Source organism: Rattus norvegicus, chromosome 16, assembly GCF_036323735.1.
Source record: "Rattus norvegicus strain BN/NHsdMcwi chromosome 16, GRCr8, whole genome shotgun sequence".
In the NCBI taxonomy this organism is placed as follows: Eukaryota; Metazoa; Chordata; class Mammalia; order Rodentia; family Muridae; genus Rattus; species Rattus norvegicus.
The window spans coordinates 50797940-50823093 of NC_086034.1; the positions used below are offsets into that span (position 1 = coordinate 50797940).

At 47.1% G+C, this 25154-nt stretch overlaps 1 protein-coding gene across 6 annotated transcripts in view; it reads right to left on the reverse strand.

Moving 5' to 3' along the window:
* Nucleotides 1-1759: 1759 nt before the first annotated feature.
* Nucleotides 1760-25154, reverse strand: part of Dctd (dCMP deaminase) — a 31700-nt gene continuing 8305 nt past the window's right edge. For 2 of the 6 annotated variants that reach the window (XM_039094374.1, NM_001013882.2), the window contains exons 4-6: nucleotides 5961-6077; nucleotides 4447-4543; nucleotides 1760-3086 (exon numbers count right to left, since the gene is read on the reverse strand). In XM_039094374.1, the coding sequence (XP_038950302.1) occupies nucleotides 3008-3086; nucleotides 4447-4543; nucleotides 5961-6077 (293 nt within the window). In that variant the 3' untranslated portion in view covers nucleotides 1760-3007. 6 annotated transcript variants of the gene reach the window in all.

Genomic DNA, 25154 nt, shown 5'->3' on the forward strand with positions numbered 1-25154 from the left:
AAGAAAATCTTTTTCCCTGAATCCCTTGGGCTCTTTTATAAGGATTTATCATCCCCTATCCCACACTCCCCTTAGACAGGGTTTCTCTGTAGCCCTGGCTGTACTGGAACACACTCTGAAAACAAAGATGTACCTATCCCTACTTTTTCCCAAGTTCAGGGATTAAAGCATGCATACGACAACGGAAAGCTTTTAAGTCTCCCTATCTAGCTTAAGGTGGGCTTGAACTTGTCACATTGCTGCCACCACACCACACTGTATTGGGATTACAGATCTGCCCTGCACTTGGCTTCATCCTGAATGGTTTTAATCCTATGGTAGATAAAGACGTTGGGAGACAGTTATCCCTGGCACATAAGAACTTCAGGAGGTTTTATTATTACTGTTATTGAGATTTCTCTGTCTTCTGCTAGTCTTATATTACTTCGTGTGCAATCAGGAAACATGGGTAATAATTTAGATAATTTTTACTGCTAGGTCTCAGTCTTTAAGGATATGTGCAAAGGGGGGGGTATAAAATGTCAGGCAAACAGCTCCTCTCACTTCGCTCTACCTTTTGCCTTTCAATGTAGTTCTGCCAGCACTTCAGTGAGAGATAGATGGCTTCCCCATTGTCGTTTATTAGGCGTGACAGGCGGCCACAGCGGCTCTCAGATAGTCTCCCTTCACCACAATTATCCAGAAATGCCTGCAAGGCAGAGAGAGCTCAGAACACCTTCCTTCTGGGATGCTTTCCCCAAAGGCAACCGTTCAAAGCAACCCTCTATTAACTGGAGCCTTGACATCCGCAGAATCTCTGAACAGGACAATTCCACTCCTCTTGGAGCGAAGGCAGAAACGACATAATTACCTGCAATCCAGTCACCAGGCTCAGCAAGGGCTCAGAGATGGATGCTGAGGGCCCCACATCCACAGTACCAGCACCTCACAAACAGCCCAGCCGTGGCCTGTCACAATCTTCTCTCCAAGAGGGAAAACAACATAGTCTTTCCCTACCTAACAAGCTGAGACCAAAATGTAACACAGTATCAAAATTAAGTAAATGTACTAATGACTTCCTAGCCCCTAGACCTATCTGCAAACAGGAAAGAAGATTACTCTGGGCTAACAAGGCTTCCAACCAACTTCTAACGTGTAGCAACAGACAATTATAATCTTTGTCTCTTTTCTGATTTCTTTCTTCTAAGTTGCTTTTGTCAAAATTTGGAGCAAGTGGTTTAGAGAAGAGAAATAAATTGAGGGAAAAAAAAAAAAGCCTGAGACCTCTCAGATAGACTAGCCAGAGAGACCTGTCAATCCTATGGGCAAACCAGAAACAGGTATGGAATCTGGGTGGTAACAGGGCCTTTCCCCATGTAGCCTCAAAAGAGCAGCACAGGACAGAGAAATGGCTCAGTTGGTAAAGACACTTGCTGCTCAAGCCGGAGTTCAATTCCTCAAACTCCCCCAAATGTGGATATAACAGCACAGATTGAGGGCAGGGCAGGGGCGAAAATAGGAGAAACCCCTGCTTCAGAACAAGGTGGACAGAGAACTCACAGCTAGGAAGTTGCTTTCTGACCTCTACATGTGCCCCCCTCCCAACCCAAATTTAAGAGACCACAATGTAACCACCCCCACGCCCACCCAGTCCTGGAGAGAACACAGAATTAACACTTCTGGTGTGCGCTGGGCACAAGCCCATGGAACATGCTTTGCAGACAACAGAGAAACTACACAAGCAGAGCTGAGCATAGATAATAATAGAAAAGTGAACATGTTTTGGTACTGGTGGATTTTAATAAATTTTTAATAATATTGGCAAAGATCCAAATTATAAAACTGCTCCAGAATAGTTTTAAAAAAAATCAAATAAAAATCTTAGAGACGAAATAAAAACCCATGCCGGGAGAACATGGGCGGGGGACAAGCATTCTACAAAAGGGAACAATTTTTAGGAAAAAGAAACTATCAAAGACACCGAGCATGTTTGCTGAAGTTAAATGAAGTTAAAAACAGATTACACAGTGGGGCGCCCCCATCCACACTGGGGCGCCAGGCGGATGCTGCCTGTGAGGGTACGCCAGTGGGTCTGGCGTGGACTAACTCCAGGTACAGTGTCTCCCATAATCCCCTTATAGGACAGGAATTAATGTGCTCTCTGGTTGTAGGGTGCCCTTGGAAATGAACCATGCTGGAACGAGAACAGGAGTGACATGTGCCCACACAGCAGGAGAAACGGGCTGGGGGACATCCCACATCACCCATCCATACAGCTGCAGCTGTCGCTGCACAGTGCCTGGTCTGGGGGGAGCGATATGCTGTCTCCTCTAGGAGCTACTTATTCCTCGGATAAATTTAACTGTGCTATGTGACCAACAAACCAAGGATAAGAGGCTGGAACCACAGGGGTCCTCTACCCTCCAGAGGGATAGTGAGCTACTGTTGTGTGTGGGGCAGGAAAGTGCGAACCGAGGGGATACTGTCCTGATCACCTGCCGGGCCACAGCCCTCCTCGGCCTCATGCGAACAGGTGAGAGGCCTCTGCAGCAGCAGGTCCGCTCACGTGAGCTAGCTTCATTTGGTCCTGTTTGTTTTTCCAAGGGCGTGACAGGGCATGCTTCATTTGGGCCAGATGTTCACATCAGAGCAGTCTGCTCATCCCTGCTAGGAACCAGAAGCAATTACTTGTATGTCCTTCTAGCCCGTGTAGCAGTGAGGAGTGGCTGTTGCAATGCGGTGGATGACAGAGCTGACACTCGCTGGTGCAGCCTCCCTCTCGGCAGGCAGACAGGCTCTGCGGAAGTGGAGAGACCTTCCCTCCAGCTCCCGTGGGCGGTCCCTTAGTTTCCAAGGCAAACTAGATCGACAGCTGAGGCAGACGTAGATCCGTGTGACGGTAGAGAAGAGCCCCAGTTTTATATTCTTTAGTGTGTGCTGTGCTATTAAAAAGTTATGCGTGACTTAAGAGGAAAGGCTCAGGGAGCCCCTTGTGTGTGGGGTGTCATCTTCTTCCGGGGCTCGAAACTCACTGAGGCTTCTGACTCGGACGGCTATTAATCGAATCGAAATCAATGACAATCTTGCTGTACTTTGGTGTGAATTTTCTAAAGGTGAAAAACAAAATATGTAAAGGAATTGAATTAGCCAATGAGTAGTTACAGCAATCTGTTTATTTCAGTTTAAACTGTATTTCCTGGGCAGGAGGGAAGAATGCCCTGGGATTCTCTTGATATTTTATCTCTATAGGAGCCAATTACAGTGCACCATACCGAGCAGAACATGGAGGAGCAGAAGACACTGAGACAAGAATGAGGCATGGGGGGCCTGGCTGGTGCCTGCTTCAACAGTCGGGAGTTCATGAATTATCCGCGAGTCAAAGGATTTCTAACAAGTTAGCAGCACAACATGATATCCGATTATAGTTTCCCCATCGTGTTTATCTTATTTTCTAGGAAATTCTTGCAGCCGACTTGAGTTGCTCTAAAGCGAACACAGTAGATTTTCTTTTGCATCTGATTTTCTAAAATCAGGTTCTACAAGCGCAAATAACAAGTCCCCTAAATTCCTGTATTCAACATGTCTACGATAATTGAAGACACTCGGGGACTTTTTAAAACGAGGAAACTAAAGTACATTGTCAGCAGCGTCCTTTGTGGTCTCTGCTTCAGTCCCTGCCTGCTGCTTTTGCCTTGACTTCCTGCCCTGGCTTCCACGAAATGAGACTGTACCCTGAAAGTCAAAGTAAGCCCCCCTCTGTCCCCCAAGTTGGTTTCAGTCAGTGTTTTGTCAAAGCCACAGAGACCAAACTTGGGCGCACAAGGCACAACAACGCAAGGCACTCGCCATGCAAAAACCCTGTTTCTAGCTGAGCATGGCAGGAGCCGTCCTTTGGGAAACTGAGGCAGGAGGCTACAAAGCAAGCTGAGAGAAAGCCTGTTAATCATACAAGTCTTATCACCACTGGCTAGAAACAGTGACGATTTGCAAAGTTTCCCATAAAAGATGGCAAAGCTTACAGGTAAAACATAATCTCTACTCTGCAAAGACAATCATAGAAACCAGAAGGGCTTCTGCTGCTCTTAATTCAAAATGTTGCTCAGAAAAGAATTCCTGGTGTCTCACCCTGGCGGGCTGCTTTCATCCTAAACTATCCCTGCTAGATAGAGCCTCACATATTCAAAATTCATAAAGGCTCAGCAGTACCAGCCCAAAAGTTGTAAATTTTTAAATTTCTTGCTTCTTGCAGAATTAGTCTAAGGCTTGGGAAAGTCACTAATACTAAAGCATAATCATTAAACAGGCTGTCTCCAGACACTTCTGGCTAACGTTATTCTGTACCTAAAATAATCTTTAGAGGCTTGTGCCATCACATTTCCAAAGACACTGCAAGTGTGGAAGGCAAACCTCACAGGAGCCGCTACACTTCAGGCCACACACGTTTCCACACCAGTTCCCCTGACCCACCTGAACGTAACCCCAGCCAATTTAAACAGAAGCCTAGCAGCCGTCGTCTCCTCGCTGTCATGGTATTTATCCGACATGAAAATAACCTCTTTTATACCTGAAAAGGTAACGGTGGGAGATAAGCACAGACAGGAACGGCAGAAGACAGGCAGAGAGGCGAAGCCCGGTGCCTATGATTAATTAATTACCCTTTTCCAGTGAGCTCGCGGACAATGTCCGGTTACTGAAATACTCCTCTCTGGTTTCCCAGGACAGCAGAGGGGACTGAACTTAAGCTGCCTTCCCCAGTCTTTATAGATTTTTTTCAAACACACACACACACACACACACACACACACACACACACACACACACACACACACACACACACACACACAAATGCAAAAGGGAAACACGTCAAGCCATCAAGCCTCGATCCCATTCACAAGTTCTCTTTATTTCAAGTAAGGAAGTGTTCTTTATTAAAGCAACTACTTAACTCAGAGGCTAACGTGGGGGGCAGAGGGCTCTGGCTAATCCCAGAGATCAGCAGCACTAGACTTATAGGATAGGCTCCGCCATCACGTTAGCCTAGCCCTGCGAAGGGCAGACCTGCTTCGTGATCTCCCTAGGTAGCATGAGGCAAAGGGCCAGGAGTCCTGAGAGCCTTATCCTGAGGGCTGCTCTGTTTTCCCTTCAGTGGGGAACCACATGGCCAACACACCGCATGGTACCTGCACCCACTGCCAACCTCCTCACCTGCAACCAGCAAAGGAAGCGCCCCAAAGGACAGGCAGCAGCTGCACGGACACCCACAGTGTCTGTCACGGTGGCTGTGGTCCGCTAGCAGCCGCCTGATCAGACAGACACCCAGGGGCTCATGGTAAACAGTCCCTTTCACCCATACACCTGGCTAAACACACTGTCTTTAAAGCTCAAACCGAGAGCTTTATGGAGATAAAGCGTAACTCGTTCTCAGATGTGACGGTTCAAAACCAGATGCGATAAACAGACTATAGCGGGGCAGGTTAGGGCAGATGTAACACGGGAAGAAAAGCTCAGAACCACGTCTGAGCTTCATGATATTTATATGCAAAGATATGCTTAGATCCTCACGTATCTACCATGTATTAGATACAAATTAAAATTTGATATACAGACTCCCAGCTGACCTTGTTTCTGACAGAAGTTCAGTCCCCTCCCTCCCCCCTAATCTATGCACAATATGTCAGAGAACGGTAAATTGACAGTAATTATATGCAATGCCTGTGTTGGTTTTTTTTTTTTTGGCAGCTTGCAGTTTAAGAAGTTGCAAACTAAATTAAAAACATGCTAAGAATCACAGAGGATGCAATTAGTCCTAGAGTACCTGGCACCCCTCAAAAGCTAAACACAGGAAATAGCTTGCAAAGTTGATAGCACAATTAATTTAGATCTAAACAATAACAATGGAAGATCGAAATGCACCTGCGCGGGGCTGCTGACAAGCAAGCTCCCCATGAAAATGGGACAAATGGGAAAGGCCTGGCTCCTACCTGCCTGAATGATGAGCTTCGCACATTCATTACATGGGAACAAGGCCACATACATACTGCAGCCCTTCACGTCGGCCGAATTCTTGTTCATGATGGCGTTCAGCTCGGCGTGGCACACTGCGGAAAAGAGAAGGGCCGGGGCTCATGAAAGGTTTCCCAGGTATTTCTGTTACCACCTTGGAAAGAGCACAGAGCAGACTTCATAAAAAGAAAACGACCAGAAACAGGAACCACCAAATAAGGACCGCGTCTGTCTGGGTGGTGACTGCAGGGACAGGAAGCCGTCCCCACAGCCGGCCTTGGGTTGCCAGCACTTAGAACAGCCAGGAGGGGCTGAGGTCAAGTACCTTCGCCCACCCTGAGCAGAGCGGAGCAATACCTCACTGCTCCACAAGACCCCGGGGTATTAAATTGCCCACATAAAATGGCTCATTTGTGTGTTGATCTGCACACCAGGGATATTCGGCATGGCTGTTACGAGGGTGCTGGGCACGAGAACAAGAAGTGAAGCTGAGAGATTCTATCTTGAGGGACCTGCTTCCCCTTGTCATGCTCAGCCCACAAGAAAAAGAAAAAAGTCCGTGGATAACAAATTACTTCTTTATTTTAAAACACATGCATTTGAGATCTCTTAAACACAAACCCATCCGGAGGATCTGTAGGCATCCTGGCCAGCATTCAAGGTCAAAGGGAGAGCCCTCCTTTCTCTCCCACACCTAGCAAAGCAGAAGTGGTTCCCAGTCCCTTTAGCCAGCTGCTACTACTCCCTAGCCACAGGGGTGAAATAAAGAGAACTGAAGGCCTCACAGCCTGCCCAAGGCTTCCCACACTGCCTTCCTGTATCACTACTGAAGGTTTGGGTGTGCTGTCTGCAACTCTCCTGCACACTCCCGGACGTTTATCCCAGGAGCTTCCACTGTTCCTTAATGCAGAGTGGTGGTCCAGACTTCCGGGATCTCTAAGAGAATCTGTAGTGGGTTTGGCCTAAGGTTGCCTGTATTCTAATGTTAATTTGGGTCCCCAAAACTGCCTGTAGCCTCTTTGAGCAGCTTCTGGGAACCTACCAGAGTCGGTTCTGATTAGTAAATAAGTAAATCAAGATGCCAACAGCCAATGGCTGGGAAGGACAGACAGAGGCGGGTTTTGGAATTTCCCAGGCTTGGGACCAGGAGGAGGGGAGGGGGGGGTGAAGGGGGAGGGGGGAGGGGGACCAAGGAAGAGGAGGAGGAGGAGGGGGAGGAGGGCCTCCATGTTCCAGGCCAGGCCTGGAGAGACATCATGCCTGAGAAGAGTAGAGAACAGGAAGGCACGGCCGCCATATGAAGGAGCTGAGTGAGTGTGGCCCACGAGGGCTGCCCAACTGGGTCCAGGGCAGCCAAGATAAAAAGTTTAGTAATTAATAACTCAGGATTATCAGCAGGAGTTGGATAAACCTCATGGAGGTTAGGACGTGGCCCAACTATTGCACTGTTTAAGCCATATCAAAATATAAAGGCTGTGTGTGTGTGTGTGTGTGTGTGTGTGTGTGTGTGTGTGTGTATGTGCGTGCATTCTGGAATACAAACCATCAAGGCAGGTAGCAAAACCACTACTGGAATTTATATATATTTAATTCTACAGATGGCGCCCACGTGTCTCACTTTTAAAGATTAATTGGACGAATAGAATATAGAATACACATGCCTAAAAAAAAACTTAAAAAAAAAAAAAAGAGCTGGGGATTTGGCTCAGTGGTAGAGCACTTGCCTAGCAAGCGCAAGGCCCTGGGTTCAGTCCCCAGATCCAAAAAAAAAAAAAAAAAAAAAAAAAAAGAATACACATGCCTTCCCTTTAGGAATAAGGGGCAGGGAGAATGGGTTTCCCACGAGCCACATGGTTCCTCCCCATGTCTTGCAGGTTCGGAACTAGGCTAGAAGTTGGTGCTAATTTAACACACGTGATTCTGGGGTCCGTGGCTTAAGGCTAGGACACACCCAGGCGACCCAGGGAGTGTCTTTCACTCGGGAACACAAACCATTGAGGCGGGTAGTGAATCCACCAGGGGATTTATTAAATACTTAATTCAACAAGAACCCTAGAATGGCTCAAGTGTGCAAACAAACTGGAAAGCCCCGCTTTATGGGATTCCCTGAGATCCCCAACATATACTAGTCAACTGAGTCTCTGAGCACGGTCCAAACCATATATAACTCCCAGAAAACAAATACGGGTCCCTTCAAAAATGTCCTCTACGCTCCATCTCCAGCCACCAGCTTCCACATTCGACGCTGATGGTCTGCAGGTACCAAGCACACACATTCTAACCACTACTTGCTCATACAGTCAAGCACATTTACGGAGAATCTGTTCAGGGTTGGAAAGATGAAGGACCAGCTTCCCAGTGTCCCATGGGGTAGCAATGACCCGTGCTACGGTAGCCAGGCAGCGTTTTGTCAGGAAGATACTAGCAAGAGCTCTCTCAGGAAGTGTCTGCTACATCCTCAAAGTAGGAATCCATACCACGTATTAAGTGTCCTCAGCCGTGAGTGAGAAGAAGCACTCTCTGGCAATCCAAGGAGCTAAAGAAACAATCTGTGATTCCTTAAATCACAAACCATCATCAGAGAGCAACTGCAGGCCAGACGGGCTTGAGTTCTGTCCCCCAAGTCTCGCTGCCAGATAAAAAGCCATGGGAAGGGCAAGGAGCAAGCTCAGAAAAGGTTGGAGTGGCTGCATGGCCTCTAAGAGGTATCCACTGCCTCTTCTCCCCCGGTGACCAAGATGACAGGATGCTAGCGTTAACACTGTTCAGTGTTAAAAACAATTCCATCTAATTGTTTCCTTTATGCCTCCCTTGGGGGCAGAGCCTAACCGTCTAAGTTCTCTGGAGCTTCCCCCAGAGGCTAATGCCGTGCCAGGAACATAATGGTGCTAAGTATTTATTGAATAAATAAAGGAGAAAATGCAGATCCTGGTTACTGATGGTGACGTTGGGAAATTGCAAAAGTTCTCCTCTTCCATTCAGATATCAAAAAAGCTCTTCACCCAGATGTCAGAAATGGGACGTGTTCTGCGATGGGGCCGGAGTTAACATTGGGAACTGCGGAGACTCCAATCTGTCACTACACCGCATTATGGTGTCCTGTATCTGTAAAAATTGTCCCCAGGACTCTAACTACCTTTGTCTAGTTTGGAACGAAGTTGATCATTAGAGGTTGAGGCTAGTCAGTGAAAGCCACCCTAAGAAGAATCATCTTGGGTAACCTCTGATATGGCAGGAAATGGTGGAAAATTCTAAATAGACATCCTCCATCCTTTCAAGTCGCAGGATGAACAGTGCAATCCTGTGGATGGAGAGAGTGAGGCCTGCTGGGTAACAGGAGCAACTGTCAGACAGGCCAGTTCACAACCCAGGAGCCTATGCACTCAACAGTGCCGTGACACAGAAGAGACCACACGATCTGAAGAGGGGCCCAGAAGAGCTGACTCCAGGCCAGGTGCTCCTGCCTAGCTAGTCCTGCACCCCTTAAACTTCAGAAACCATAACACACTGTTCCCCAGAAGCCCCTCCCTACTGAGGCTTATCTAAATAAGAGGAGCCTCCTGGCCATAATAAGGAGGTTCAAAGACTCCGCAGCCTTGGGGAATGTAAACAAACCCCTCATCCTGGACCTCTCCATCTCAGTCCCACCTTGAAGCTCCCACACTCCCTCTGGTCAGGGTCTCAAATCTGCCCTGTGTCTTTCCAGCCTAAGGCCTGACTCTAAGGAGGGTGAAAGGGGCGGGGGGGGGGGGGGGTTCTCCACAGCCTCTGTATCACTGACACTCCTTCAAGCTTCTTACATCTATGGAGAACTTGGGGCCTCAGGCCTGAAGCCCAACACTGTCAGTGATGGTTTGAATGAAAATGGCCCCCAGAAGCTCATAGAGATTGCATTATTAAGAGATGTGGCTTTGTGGGAGGAAGTGTGTCACCAAGGGTGAGCTTTGAGGTTTCAGAAGCTCAAGTCAAGCCCAATGTGTCTCAGTCTCTTCCTGCTGCCTGATGACCTGGACGGAGAATTCTCAGCGACCTCTGTAGCACCATGTCTGCCCGTGTGCCTCCAATGCTTCCCACCGTGGGAATGGACTAAACCTCTGACCTATAAGCCAGCCTCAACCACATGTTTTCTTTTGTAAGAATTGCCAGGGTCATGGTGTCTCTTCACAGCAGTGAAACCCTAATAAGTAAGGCACTGTCCTGAAGGTGGGACAACTGACCAGCTTGATAATGGTGCATCCAATCTGCTTAGTGTGCACCAGAGTGGAATGCTTGGGGCTTACTTCTTAGCTATCTACACACATCACGAGCAGGTAACCCCCAAAGCTGCTTCAAGCCATAAAGCTTACTTAGAACCACATGCCTGACCTTTGAAGTCTTCCCTAGAGCAGACAGAATGGAGGAGGGACAGTGCTGGAGGCTCATTAGAAGGCCTATGAGCTCTCGATGAAGTGAGCATTCTGTTTGCACGATTAATACCAGCTCTGGGAAAGTCTATCTCAAACTTAGTAAGATAAACACAGGCTGGGAGACAGTTCAGTAGATGGACTGAGGGTGTGAGTTCAGATACGCAGACCCACATAAAAGTGGGACACAGTAGTGCCTTCCTGTCATCTCAGGGAAAGTGGCAGAGGAAACAAGTGGATTTCTAGAAGCCCTGGCCAGCTAGACTGAAAGCAAATTCTAAAGCATCGAGTAAACCACCTTTCGGCTTTCCTAACACTCTGACTGCCCAAGCACGAGGCTGCAGCCCTCGCTCTCTCTTGGTGCTGAGTGTGGCTTCCCTCTAACTCCACTTCCTTCTCCCTTAAACACGCACACGATCCTCATGCATGCAGCAGAGGTCAGACACTCTGCGCGTTAACTTTCTTCTCAAGAAGAAATCATTTCAATAACTGCTACTCTAATTTTAAAAATAGCTGTCTCATTGTAATGCAGATATAACCTCTAGTTTTCTTCTATCCAATTTTTTGGGGGGTTAGGGCATATTAATTATACAGAATAATAGGTTTCACTGTGCCCTTTTCATACATGCATAGAACATTCCTCAGTCATATCCGCTCCCTCTATTACCCTCCCTGGCCCTTCCCTTCTTCCTTTCCCCTCTCCCTCCTCCCCTCTGCCTGATCTGAGTCCTAGTCTTACCCGCTCTCAACCCGTGTGTGTGCGTGCGTGCATGCGTGTGTGTGTGTGTGTGTGTGTGTGTGTGTGTGTGTGTGTCTGTCTGTCTGTCTGTCTGTCTGTCTGCCTGCCTGCCTGCCTGCCTGCCTGTCTCTGCGGTATTCTGGGTTTTCAAACATTGTATTGCTATATAGTCCTAGCTGGACCGGCGCTCACCACACAACCTGAGCTGGTCTTTTTTTTTTTTTTTTCTTTAGCCAGAGCCCTGGGATTGATTACAAGCATGGACTACAAACTCACAAGTCACAAAGTCAGTTAAATGAATTATAACCAGGACTTGCTTGCTTGGATACCTGGATACCTGGTACAAGGATACCTAGAATCTGAAACAAACCCCACAGCATGTCTATGTTTCAAAACCAACCATGACTGGCTCTATCTGACAGCTTCCCATGAGATTTTTAGACCCATGTAAGAACAAGACAAAGAGCTGAAGATGCACAACGCTTAAGAACTATTCGTAAGGCGGACATATTGTCAAAAGAAAAATGAATTTTTCCACTATTAACGAAACATTCATGTCAACAGCCAAGCAAAAACCCAAACATCCCCAAATAACGCAGATGTCCGATAAGCGCCAAGAGCGACGCAAACCCTTTAATGATGCCCAACATCATGTGAAAGGAATAACTGCTTAAAATAGCAGATTAATGTGTGTGAAGTACCTGGTCAGCACAGTGCCTGTTTCAGGTGATTATAAAACGACTCATACACTCTGGTCTTGTCTTTCTTTATTACTGACTGTCAGAATTCAGAACCGCATTAACTGTAAAGATTGTATAATTAGAAAACTGTATTTTTCAAACTCTCTCTCACTGGGGCTTGATTAATCCTCACTGTCTCGTGTAGGCGGGTCTCAGGAAGTTTGACAAATTAACAGGATGTACTCCATCCGTGTTAGATTTAAGAGATTCCACACCTTATAGATCTGACTTCCATCTCATTTGATGTAAGACTCATACAATATCTATTTTAGACACTGGTAACATTACAGTTACTTGATGAGAAAGAGAAAACAGAAAAACCCATATTTTGAGCGATGCTAAACAAAAATTCTAAGAGTTGCACGTATAACCCAGCAGCTGGTGTCACCCCCACCACCCCAACCTCTCCACCCCACTCCCTGGTGATCTTAGCTAGTCCCCAGTTGAGCCATAAGGAGAAAGACTGGAGTCCCATAAAATCTGGAAAAAAACCCAGCCTGTTTCTAATCCAGGAACGTCTTCTCCTTTCTCAGAGTTGACCTTGCAATTAATAACTACATGAAATGGGGTACCCCAATTTAAGGCTGATTTTGAAAGGAAAATTATACAGATTTAAGGTTTAAAAATATGAAGTTAAAAGAGTAAGTTTCAAAATTCACAGACTCAGGGCTAAACACTGTGAAGTCCAGGCAGCCCCGCCCTGCTGCTAGGACTAACAGACCACAAAGATAAAGAAAAGGAATGCAGGAACCAGCCCGAGTTATCAGGACTGACTCAAACCATCTGGCAGAAAGGCACCTCCCCCAGCTTACTCAGAGTCACACCTTAACCAGATGTCCTTCAAACCCTGATGCACCCCTAGCTTCTAAAATCCTGTACACTCCAGTCAATATGTACTCTCCTGCTGTGCTGTAATCTCACTGCCATGTTTAAATGAGCCAATCACTTATAGCCACGCCAGAAATTAGCCAATTGTGTGTAACCGCGCCAAACCCCCTAGCCTTCCCTATATAAACCCGACTTTTGAGCTTCGGGGTCGACACCTCTGTCTCCTGCGCAGGATACGTGTTGACCCGGAGATCCCCGTAATAGATCTCCGTAATAGATCTCCGTAATAAACCTCGCCTTTGCTTATTACATCCAAAATGGTCTCTCTGTGTCTGGGGTCTGCGATTTCCCAAGACTTTAGAGAGGGTCTCTCTTTGAGGTTCTTTCATTGGGGGCTCGTCCGGGATCGGTGTTTCCTGGGGCACACCATCCTGAGACTCGAGCTAGGTTCTTTCAATTTATACTAACCAGCTGTCCCTCCTGCTCTGATAACAGCGCTTTTCGTGATTATTCTCCAAACCAGAGCCTAAGTGAGTTTGCTTCTGGGGTAGCATAGCCAGGTGTCAGAGTCACTAAGTCTGGGCACATCAACGGGAGCACAGTCGACTCCACTTCTCCCAGCAATGTCCAGATGCCTGACGGGAACCACCAGCAAGAGGAGAGGCACGCACCTCTGAGAGACACATGTGAGGAGCTGCTTCGGGTGTCTAGAATGAAAATGGAGTTTCAACTACCCATTTCTTAATTATTGAAAGATACCCTGACAAGGCCTCATATGTCACTGCCAGCCTTTCAAGTCCTTGTCCTCCAAGTCGATAATTAACAACAGCCTCACCTCGGAACCCACCACTACCCAAGACACCGCCCTACCCCAGAGGCCCACTTTTTATAGCCTCAAATTATAAACCAACATTTCTAGAACATTCTCTCAAACAATGCCACTAGAGTGCTCTGACATCAACAGGAATGTTAATCACTGCAGGGCTGTCTCCTCAAAGAAGAGATGGATGCCTGTGTCCACCCAAAAGCCTGGGAGTGGTTGTTATTCATGACCTAGTGACCTTTGCTATCTGCCCAGCGAGACTTCACCCAAATCCCCAGAATGCTTACCCCAGACTTCCCGTCTCTAGACCTTTGTTTTTTTTAGCTTTGCTCCTGTTTCTCAGTCAACAGGGGAGATGTCACATGCACGTGACAGCCTTCAGATCTCTGCGGTCTCAGAGACTACACTAGATTCTAGGTGTTTAACTAGAGAACCTGCCTTCCAAGTCACATCTATTTTGCAAATGAGTTTGGGTACAGTCACACTCTAATCCTCCTTGGCAGTGGGGACAGCACTACACCAGAGACTTTTCTCACAAACGGTACTGACTTCAATAAGCTTGCAATGAACCTCCTGGTGTCAGATTCCAGAAGTTTCTGACCCAGCACCAGCTAAGTCCTGCTGATCTAAATTCATTTTTACCTCGATGGGATCCCTTTCTTGCCTTGCAGGGACCCTCCACACACCTGTACCTGGCCTTCTCCTATAGCAAGGTTTTATAACTGTAAAGAAGCAGGCTGCTTAATCAGTAGGGTTTTCCAAAGGTCTGAAGAATACGAGAGAGAAATAAATAGGGAGCTAAGAGTCAATTCCACCCAGCAGGCCTTGCTGCGGGGCCCACCTCACACTCCTCTTCCCTTTGCAGCCGCTGTCCCAACCCTTTTCCTTTCTGCCTTAGTCCCTTCAGTCAGGGCTTGTGAGACATAATCCCTGGGTACTGGGCTATAGCGGTTGAGAAACTTTTTGGTTTTTCCTGTTAGCCTCCTCATGCTGGGATTAAAGGCGTGGCCCACCACACCTGGCTCAGAAAGGAAACATTAAAACTCTCAGCTTCCCCCTGTAACTCTGGCTTGCAAAAGCTGTCTAATCCAATCAGGTCTGAACCGGATGCCACGACTTCGGGAATAAGTGAGACCTGTCCCCAAGAGCTCGGAACCCACCAGAGAGTAGAGCAAACACTAGAAGTCCTTCAGGAAAAGGACTACATATGTGTGGTGTCGAGAAAATGCAGAACACGGGGTTACATGCACTGTGCACAGGCAGATGGGAAACTGGATCTGTAAGTTATGTTGTTTCTGCATATCTGGATTATAAATGCCTTTTTGAACTGAGACTACTCAACCCTGGGGTTTGACTACAGGAAGGTGAAGCCCCTAGCCTCTCAGAATAATAACATTCTGCCTTTCTCTGTGCAGTTAGCTGAGGAGTGTGGAGGGAAAAGACTTGCAATGAAAAGAATCAAGCGAATGAAGGCTGTGTTAGCACTAGTTAGGACTTTCCAGATAAAGGTGGTTTCAACCCTAGGAGGTCCCATGATTAGGACTCCTAGGAGGTGGCCATCAGGGGCTTCCTGAGTATAGCACTTTTGCCCAGCCAACCAATGGACTATGTGTGCACCCTAATGCCCAGCCTCCCATTTAACCAGTGACCTTTCTCCTCAGGCGATCAGGAATTCAATCTCACTGCCTTCTGGCATCATGGACACACAATTCTGCTTGAGACGCAGCAGCGTACATAGCTTGTACATAAAAACGAAAACATGCAAGGAAGACAACTCAAAAGAGCCAAGCCTCAGGCCTGAAAAATCAAGGTCCCTGCTAGATATGACAACGGAAGGGGTCCGGGTTCAGAAGAGAAGGCATAAGCTACTCAAAAGCAGCCAAGGCGCCCAGGCTCTGAGCACGCACTTCTCTAACATCCATGAACAACTGGCCCAAGCCCATAGGCTGGAGCCACTCTCGGGACACCACACCCCAGGTCTCAAAGCTGCTGCCGGCTCTGCCTCTCCTCCTTACGGTGCTCACTTCGCTCGTCCATCACCCACCACCTCATCAGTTCAGGACTCTGATGGACTTCAGTATGAGCTTCAGTCTCCTGACCAGGGAGATGGAGAAAAATACCCTCCTCTGTCCTGAGACTCTGCCTGTAAGGGCACAGAGCACAAGATCTACCTGGTAACTAAGATTAACGCCGTGTGTGTGTTTGTGTGTGTGTGTGTGTGTGTGTGTACATACAGGAGTAACTGGGTGGCCCTGTGTGGTACACTTCAGACGAACCACAGGAATCCACATTCCTTTTTCCCTCTCCACTGCTCTGTTCCCGCTCCATTCTCTGCCCCCTTCTCCTGCCTCTCAACAGAGCTGCTGGTAACAACTCAGGGCACCCAGGGGAGCCACTTAGCCCCAATGGTAGTGCTTAGGGCTAAAGACATTTCTGACTGTGGTGTTTCCATTATTGATAATAAAGCCCCCAGAACTCTAATTACATTGCTTCCCTATGTGCTAAGGGCACACAATCAGGTCAGAAGGCGGAGGCTGTAGAAATGGCTGCATTTCATCCGCGGCTAAGCCAGGCCAGCTTCCTTCCTACTGTTCACAAGAAATACCCGTGCAATGCCTAGAAGGTACTGAAAAGGTACCAGGAGGGACGGAGTACCGTCACCGTCACCCTCTGACAGGCTGTCACGTAAATACAGACAACAAAAGCTTCCAAACTTCCCTCTTGGGTTCCTAGCTTTTAAAGGGGAAGCTGAGGGTGCACTGAGCACTGGACCGAGAGTCAGGATCCAAGCTTTGGGGCTCATTAACTCCAGCTCCATAAGGCCCGCTCCAGGCAACGTGCTGATCCTGCCTCAGTGTGGGGGAAGAGTGGGATGAAACTGACCCAACTCGGGAGTCTGTTAATGCAGGCAGCTGCTGACACTGCCCTACATTCCCAGGGCAGTCCTTCAGCAGATCCTCCCAGGTCAAAGCACCCTCCGCCCACCCCTCCAGATGGCTCCTGCCCCAGCTGGAATTCCCACCCCAGGGCAGCTGCAGAAACTTCTGTGGCCACTGTCACCTGGCCCCTTTCTGCCTTAGATGCTCCCTTCTTCCTCTCGCTAAACAGTTAACTTGGGAAGCCATCCCCGCCCCTGTCCTGAAACGCTTCACCTCTTTCCCCTTTTCTTGGTTTCTCTCGATCCACTGAATGATTTTAATCAAAAAATGCATGACTTAAAAAAAAAAAAAAGAAGCTAAAAATAAAATCTCCTACACCTCACCAACTGCCCAGCCCTGTCTCAGCCCCACACTGTCCTACTGCTGTGCTCAGGACCACTTATGTCAGAACACCCCTCTTCCTCGCCTTCTGCCCTTCCTTCGACCTGCTCCAATCTGGCTCTGAAGCCTACCACTGATCAAAGCACTGTTGGCAACCTTGATAAACCCAAACCCACATACACTTAATCTACAGAGTTCCGGGCAGACCTGGACATGGTGGGAGACGCCCGCTTTCTCTTAACAGAGCTCTGCCATGCTCCCTGAAGTCACACTCTGGTGCAGGCTGATCCTCACATGTACCCTACCTCCGAGTGCTGGAGTGCTCATGGGGCAGTATCTGTACAGACACCCTCTTCTCACCACACCCATGGAGATGTGCAAAAGTCCAATCCTAGGCGAGGGCATCACCACGCCATCCCCAGTGTGCACACAGCGTTGCTGGGGGCTCCCACAGCCCAGCTTTTCCTCATCTCCCCGAGACCGTGCTCCTCCTCCTGTGGGCTCCACTCCAGTAGGCTACAGCTTGGAACTGGGAGGAGTGAGTCTCCCTCTCCAGCTCCTCATCAATCCATCTGCTTGGCGCTGGTGCCATCTCCAAAGTGGCCATATTGTGCAGTCACCTGCACCTCCTGCCCCAGCACCTGGCACCTCCAAGCTGCCCCCTCCTTCAACTGCCTCCCAGCTGGGCTCTGTGGTCACTCTTGTCCCCAAAGCCCTACTCCACACACGTAAAATCCGGTTCAGCCTCTCTGGGCTGCTCTAACAAACAGCTAAATTCTAAACAACAGGATACATATGACAGATCTGTACTCTGGGAGATCCAGATTTAGTATCTGGAGAGGGTCCCCGGAATACGTGCGTAAACAAGCACACAGGGAAAAGTACTCTGCAGGAAGCCAATGACGGATAAAATACTTCTAAAAGGGAATCAACATGCCCTGAGAGGGACCACCTCGTCGTTAGCCAACAAACCCAAGCTGGCTGAAGATTAGATGACTCCGTTTGTATTTACTGAGAAGAGATAACTTACCCACAGAGGGAGAACCGGCAGAGTTCTGCTTCCCTCTGCTCACCTAAACTCAGAATTAATGGCGTTCCAACAACGCGTTTTAATTGCGGAATTTAAAAATTCATACTCAGTTATCGTACTCAATATTTTAAATTTACTGTGGCATCTATCACTGGAAAGAGGCGCAGAGATGAAATGAAACGTGCACCTCTGTTAAGTAGCTGGCACCGGCCCTTCAGACGGCAGGGTGGCGGTGGGCTAGCCTCTGCTCTCTCACCAACAGTCAGCATTCACTGTTGTCGGTGACGTCTGCCAATGCCCAGCAGGCATCTGTTCCAAGGAGGCATCGATGCTGGATTCACAAAAGGTCTTCAAGGACCAACCTCTCTTCACAGAATTTTAAGCAGGTCTCCAACAGACAAATGCATCCTCCCACTTTTATACAAATGTTTTCCTCTCTCCGCTGTCTCCCAATCCTTCTCTTACTTTGTGCCTCTTAATCTTCACAGTTGGGGGGTAGCCCTACTCTTTAGCGCCTCCCTCCTACTCATGAACTCTGTCTCTAACGGGTTTATATTTACCTCAGAACTATGGAGCTGGAGATGGGGCAGAGAGAACTTACCTACAATGCACACATGAGGCCCTGGGTTCCAGCATTGCAGTAACAGAATCAGAACTACAGCGTTAGGAGAAGGAGGGAAAGAGGGAAGGAGGGAGGAAGGGAGGCAGGCTGCTGCCATCCACTAATCCATCCTTAGGTCATTTGGGCTCCCGTCACTCCCAAACACCCTGTCATAGCTTGCAGTCTTGCTTGAGAAAGCCTTCAGAACGCAGTAAACACAGCAGTGCTAATCACATACAATCAGTTAGGTTACCCCGTCCATATTTTTCCCTTGAAGTTACAGAACTGGTAGGGTCTTCAGCAATGTTTCCTAAAGAGACTGGGAGGTCAGGAAGGTGAGGTGTCTCAGCAGATAAAAGCACCCGCCACGCAAACCTGTCAGCCTGAGTTCAACCCCAGAATCCATATAAACAGCGCCAATAAAATTCGAAATCCCAGAAGCAGGCATGCAGACCTCTCAATCCCAGCATTCCATGCCAAGTGCTTTCCTAGAGGCGGAGAAGGGAACCACTCCCCAATTTGTTCTCTGATCTCTGAAAGAGCACTGCTCCACAAAAACAATCAGTGCACAGAGAGGCAGCACACCCGTGTTAAGCAGACAGGCAGACAGACAGTAAGAAGTACATGCCAAGTGGTGTTTCTAAACACCCCACAATCACTGAGAAGAAACAAAGCAGAAGAGGTCGTCCCCAAGGCCCCCAATGGCTGGCCCAGGGCCTTTTCAGGAGAATGTGCTCCTGGCTGTTTTCAGTGCACTGGGTTTACTGAGCAGATATTACAGACATGCACAACCCCATCCGTCCGGTAAGAGAACAGGGCAATATAAACACCAAACCCTCTGAGAACCAGGCATCCCTCCCTATTCTGAGAATCTGTGCTGTACGCTGACTGGTTTTATGTCTACTTGATATAAGATGAGGCTGTAGGCACGCCTGTAGGGCATTTTCTTAATTACTGATTGATGGGGGAGGGCCCAGCCCAGTGTGGGTGGTGCCATCCCTGGGCTGGTGGTCCTGGGTTCTATAAAAGAGCAGGCTGAGCAAGCTATAAGCCCAACACATCAGAAATATCTATTTATGGGCTGGAGAGATGGCTCAGTGGTTAAGAGCACTGACTGCTCTTCCAGAGGTCCTGAGTTCAATTCCCAGCAACCACATGGTGGCTCACAACCACCTGTAATGGGATCCAATGCCTCTTCTGGTGCATCTGAAGACAGCTACAGTGTACTCATAGATAATAAATACATTTAAAAAATATCTATTTATGATGGAACTGGAAAAAAAGTACACTGAATGAGGTAATCCAGAACCAGGACACAAATGCCACATGTCCTTTTAAATATGGGGAATACTTGGAGAAGCTGGGACACTATAAAGGGGTTACTGAGGGAGGGGTGTCAAGGAGAGGATAGAACACAGGTGGTATGAAGGGGAAAAGAGAATAGGGGAGGGGAGAGGAAGGGAGGGCAGAGGAGACAGTGGGGGAAGGGTTAACACCAAAATATGTTTGAAAAGCCATATGAAAACCTACTATAAGACAGAGAGAGAGAGAGAGAGAGAGAGAGAGAGAGAGAGAGAGAGAGAGAGAGAGAGAGAGAGAGAGAGACTGATTGAGATTGATTTGAATTGAACTGTTACCCTATTCAGGAGAGGGGAAGGAACAATTCTTCCTCCAGACACTGTAGATTATTTTTAAAAAAGCCCAGGGCAGTTTAGGACATTTCCTTCATTCCACCAGTCTCCTACACCCTGGAAATAACACAGGCTCTTGCTCTTGGTTACCCACCAGAACTTGGTGGTAATGAAACTGCTGAAGCCACCACACTCTGTCACAGGACATGGAGAAACCAAGTAGGAACTTCCTTTGGTTAGTTTTTATAATCCCGGAAGGTGCTTTTGAGGCCACTGGAGATGGGGGTTGTCAGGTCATCAACAGCCTCCCAGCTATAAACCCCCTGGGCTGTAACAACAGCTAACCTGGCAAGTTATACCCACCAGTTTAACAGCTGCATGAATGTTAAGCAGTTAACCAACTCTCTTGAAAATATTAACTTTTCTGCCAACCTCTGATTTGGAGGTAGGGTACAAAGCTCCTCCTTAACACTCTTCTGATCAGGAGCTTGAGGACCACTACTATTTCCTGCTTCTCTGAGGTGAGTGGGCTTCAGGATCTCTGTGATTTGTGGACCTAAGGGAGTGGTCATGGCAAAGTTTAATCACCACAGACAAGCACTTTAGCTTCTTCTACATCTGCCCTTTAAGGACAGGGATTACTTTGTTACTGTCCGTCTTTTCTAGAGATTCACAATGAAATGATCACTGACACTTGGAATAAAATTAACAGACTTGATTTGATTGAAATGATACATATCAATAAAACTTTTCCTGAAGACAGCTTACACACAATTAAACTGGGTAACACAGGTGACTAGCAAAAAACTCCAATATACCTGATTTCCCACACCAAAATGATCATAAAAATAATCAACCTGATTTCCTTCCTTCGCAAGGGCTCAAAGGGTTTCCATTGGCTATATTAGTTATCTGCACAAGTCTCCAATTAGGCCTGGTGTCAGGCTGCAACTCCGGGTCGGCCAGGCAGGGAGCTACACATGAAAATTAAATTCTGCATGAAGAGAAACAGCAAATCATCAAATTCACAGGTCTGCCTAACCAAACCAGAGGGCATTCAGCTTCCATTGCCGTCGTAAGAACAAATTCGATCTTAATTACTAAGACGCTTTTACAAGTGGCAAGGAAGTCGAAGCTTAAGAAGGATCAGTCTCCTAACTTCTTGATAAATTAGTTTCTCAAGACTAACCTTTTGGATACCAAAGAAATACATCACAAGCATGGCAGTCAGGAAAATGTCAGTGTTCAAGGGGGTAAGGCAAACGGCTCGTTGTCACTAAAATGACATCTCTGCACACTTAACAATATGCTAAGTAAGAAAAGAATGAGGATTAAATTTAAATACAGAATTTAAAGATGCTTTGCAACACGCTGGCAAAAGTGGTGGAAATTGCCACGTGGCTCTGTCACCTTAATTAATTCCTGGTTTTTCAATGTGTCCTTGGCACCGCCCGTTTCCCCTGTGCACATCTTTGTGGGTGTGCATGCATAAGCTAGGTTGGTGGCTAACACACCCCATAATCCTCCTGTAGTCAGCCCTCAACAGGACTGGGGCTGCCGGGTACAAAGCTACACCCTGCTTCTTTTCTGTGGGTACCCGGCATTTGAACCCGGAGCCTCATGCTTATGTAGCAAGCACTCTCGCCTGCTATGACCACCTCGAGCCTTAGCAACACCACGTTCTTTTTAAAGTGCTCCTGTGGAAAAAGGAACTGATCTGGTAGGAGTCCACAATTCCACTCCCACCAAATGCGGTCAGAGTAAAGGTGCAAGGTGCCCTAGGGACATCAGAATTAGGATCCCTAATAGGGCAATGCATCCTATGGTCAGCTCGGCAATCCTGTTTCCTGCCTGATGTGGGATGAAAGAAAGTGGAGCTAAGAGGGGTGCTCACACACCAAGTCCTTTACCCATGACAAACAGTGAAGCTGCAAATGTGGGGCTTCGTAGGAGTATAAAAACTACTGTATAAAATTCCCTGAAGCTGGGGTTGGGGATTTAGCTCAGCGGTAGAGCACTTGCCTAGCAAGCGCAAGGCCCTGAGTTCAGTCCCCAGCTCCGAAAAAAAAAGAAAAAAGAAAAAAAAAATTCCTGAAGCTTAAACAAGGAAAGAACTTGATTCTGCTATAGCCATGCAGTCTGTAAACTGTATGTATCATCCAAACGTTCTTAAAAAACCAAGGAACAAGCGGCATCTGAATTACCCAGAGCATTTTAACCTCCATCTTGTAAAATTGTATTTTAATGAAATGTGCTTCTTCACTGAAATGGATTTCACAGAGAGAAACTAAAAAACGTCAGCTAAATACTTTATCATGAGTTTAGCAACCCACCTCTTCCTCATAAAAAAATAAAACTCTTCCCAAGTCTTTTTATGTGGCCAATTAGATAAATTCGTTGCTTCCTGGTTTAACTGTTGTCCCTCTGGAAAGTGTCCACTTGAACAACCCCGCCTTCTCCCTGCCACTGACAGGAGACATCACAGGAGCTTCTGGATTTGGGGGGGCTGGGGGTGGGGGAGAAGGAGCTGAAGAATTGTTTCTTTAGCAGGGGGATTTTCATTTTCCATATTAAAATTTCATTATAATCAAACAGTTTCATAAAGTTTTGATCCTAGGCTGGGAGAACAAAAACAACCTTTAAAAACTGTCTCTCTCTTTTCCTCTAGAGAGAGAGCCCAGGAAAGGCTGCCATTCTATTCTACTACAAGCATTCTGAGTTTCCCTTCTCCCCACAAACTGTCAATCAAGGCTAATGACTTCAAGCTTACAGAATGAATAAAGAAGAATTCAATTCAATATTAATTAATAAATCATGTAAACTCAGATTTACATGGTTTTCAGGCTCCCTGGCTTAGTCACTGTGGGCTGCTATTATAAAATACCATATTTTATATTTATTGTTCTGATGACGAGAAGTCCAAGATCAACAACAGACTGACTTCTGGGGAGGGCCCTAGTCCAGGTTTGAAAACTACTGTCTTCTTAAATGGTGGAAAGCAATGGTGTCTTAGGGTTACGACAAAGCACCATTTTTTTTTTTTTTTTATCAAAAAGCAGGTTGGCAAGGAAAGGATTTACTCAGCTTACACTTCCACATTGCTATTCATCACCAAAGGAAGTCAGGGCAGGAACTCAAACTGGGCAAGAACCTGGAGGCAGGAGCTGATGCAGAGGTTATAGGGATGCTTCTACTCTCTTGCTTCCCCTGGCTTGCTCGGTCTGCTTTCTTATAGAACCCAGGACCACCAGCCCAGGGATGGCACCACCAACCATGAGCTGGGCCCTCTCGCATTGATAACTAATTGAGAAAATGCCCTCCATCTAGATCTTATGGAGGAATTACCTCAACTGAGGCTTCTTCCTCTCCTCTCGGATGACTCTAGCTTGTGTCAAGTTGATACACACGACCAGTCAGCACACAAGCCCTCTCTGGGGTCCCTTCATAAGGGTACAATTGCCCTTGGTGACAGTTATGAGAGCTCAACCTTCAAGGTTTAATCACCTCCCAAGAGTTCTACCTCCAAATACCATCACTTTGGAATTAGGCTGTCAAGTCATGAATTCTAGAATAGACAAGCCACCTACCACACTCCTTCGAAGAAATGTTAACCTAAGTCATATGCGAGTGGCTTTCAGTTTTACACTAGGCCAGCCACCACCCCCAGGTACTTGATCTTCAAGAAGTAACTGTACCTATTGCCACTGCTCTTAGGTGTCTACCAGAATTAGACGATAAAAACCCTATTGCTGACACAAGATGCTTTGGTTACAGAGAAATCAAACTGCAGCTGACCTAAAATATTCCTCCCTACTAACTAGCTTTCACAGTGCCAAAAGGTTCTATGAAGGACCTGCCAAGGACTACCCTTGACTTGGAGAGGGTTTTTCGAGAGAAGGGGTATTTGAGAGCAGCGAAAAGACAGCTTGAAGTCAATCGTGGTTCAAGCTAACCCTGATGTTCTGTGTTCTGCTCAAGTCAGAGTTCCAGACAGCAGCCCTCTGCTTGAGACAGGTCTCTCTTGCTAGAAAAAATAATTCTAAAAACTCTCTGGATAGCTCATCTCATTTACATATCAGTTCAGTCATTACCCCACTTGGCCTTTTGATTATCCCTTGAGTCAGCTTCCCCTGACCTCGGCCTCCCTGAAATTTAGAAAAGGACAGCAGATACAACCTTTTCTTTCTTAACATTGCATTCAGAGATCTGTCTGCCTTTGTAAGCACAGAGAGTAAGTTTAGCTGGGCAGGATCCTATCCAGATTACCATTCCTTACCATGACTGGGCCTGAACCTAAACTCCCTCTGTCCCAGGCTGACCTTGAACTCAAGAATCTGCCTGTCTTTAAAAACAGACAATAAACTTAGCTGGGTGGGATCCTCCCCTGTGATAACCATTCCCCAAATCTCTATCTCCTTCCTTCTTGACAAGCTGGCCCACAGGGCAGTTCTTTGTTCATAATGGTGGCTGGTCAAGTATAAAACTGAAAGCCACCAGCTAGAAAGATGGCTCTGCGGTTAAGAGCACTGAGAGCTCTTCCAAAGATCATGAGTTCAATTCCCAGCAACCACATGGTGGCTCACAACCATCTGTAATGGGGACCCGATGTCCTCCTCTGGTGTGTCTGAAGACAGCGACAGTGTACTCACATATATGAAATAAATCTTTGAAAAAAAACAAAACAAAACAAAAAACCTGAAAGCCACTTTGTATGACTTAAACCTCTCTCTGCGGTAGCCAGAACTTACTGCAGAGACTCACAGCCAAATCGAAGAACTGACAGTAAGTGACTACTGGGTGCTCAGCCCTAAGTGGGGCATCTACATCAATACTTGTCCCCTCCAAGAAAATGTCTCAGAAGAGGAAGCAGAAGGAATGTAAGAAGTAGAAGACAGGGAGGTGTGCTGTGAATGTTGTCTTCTAGACGTGACATGACTGTGGTGCTCATGAACTCATACCAGCCGTGACGGATTACCTGCCCGGGATCAAACCAACAAAAGCAGCCAGCATTCCAACTGGCAGCACTAGCTGCACTCAGTGGGTTAAACGTAAAAGACAGAGGAAGGGGTGTGTGGGGGAGGAGTCAAGGTGCATTCGATCAAGATACATTGTTTACA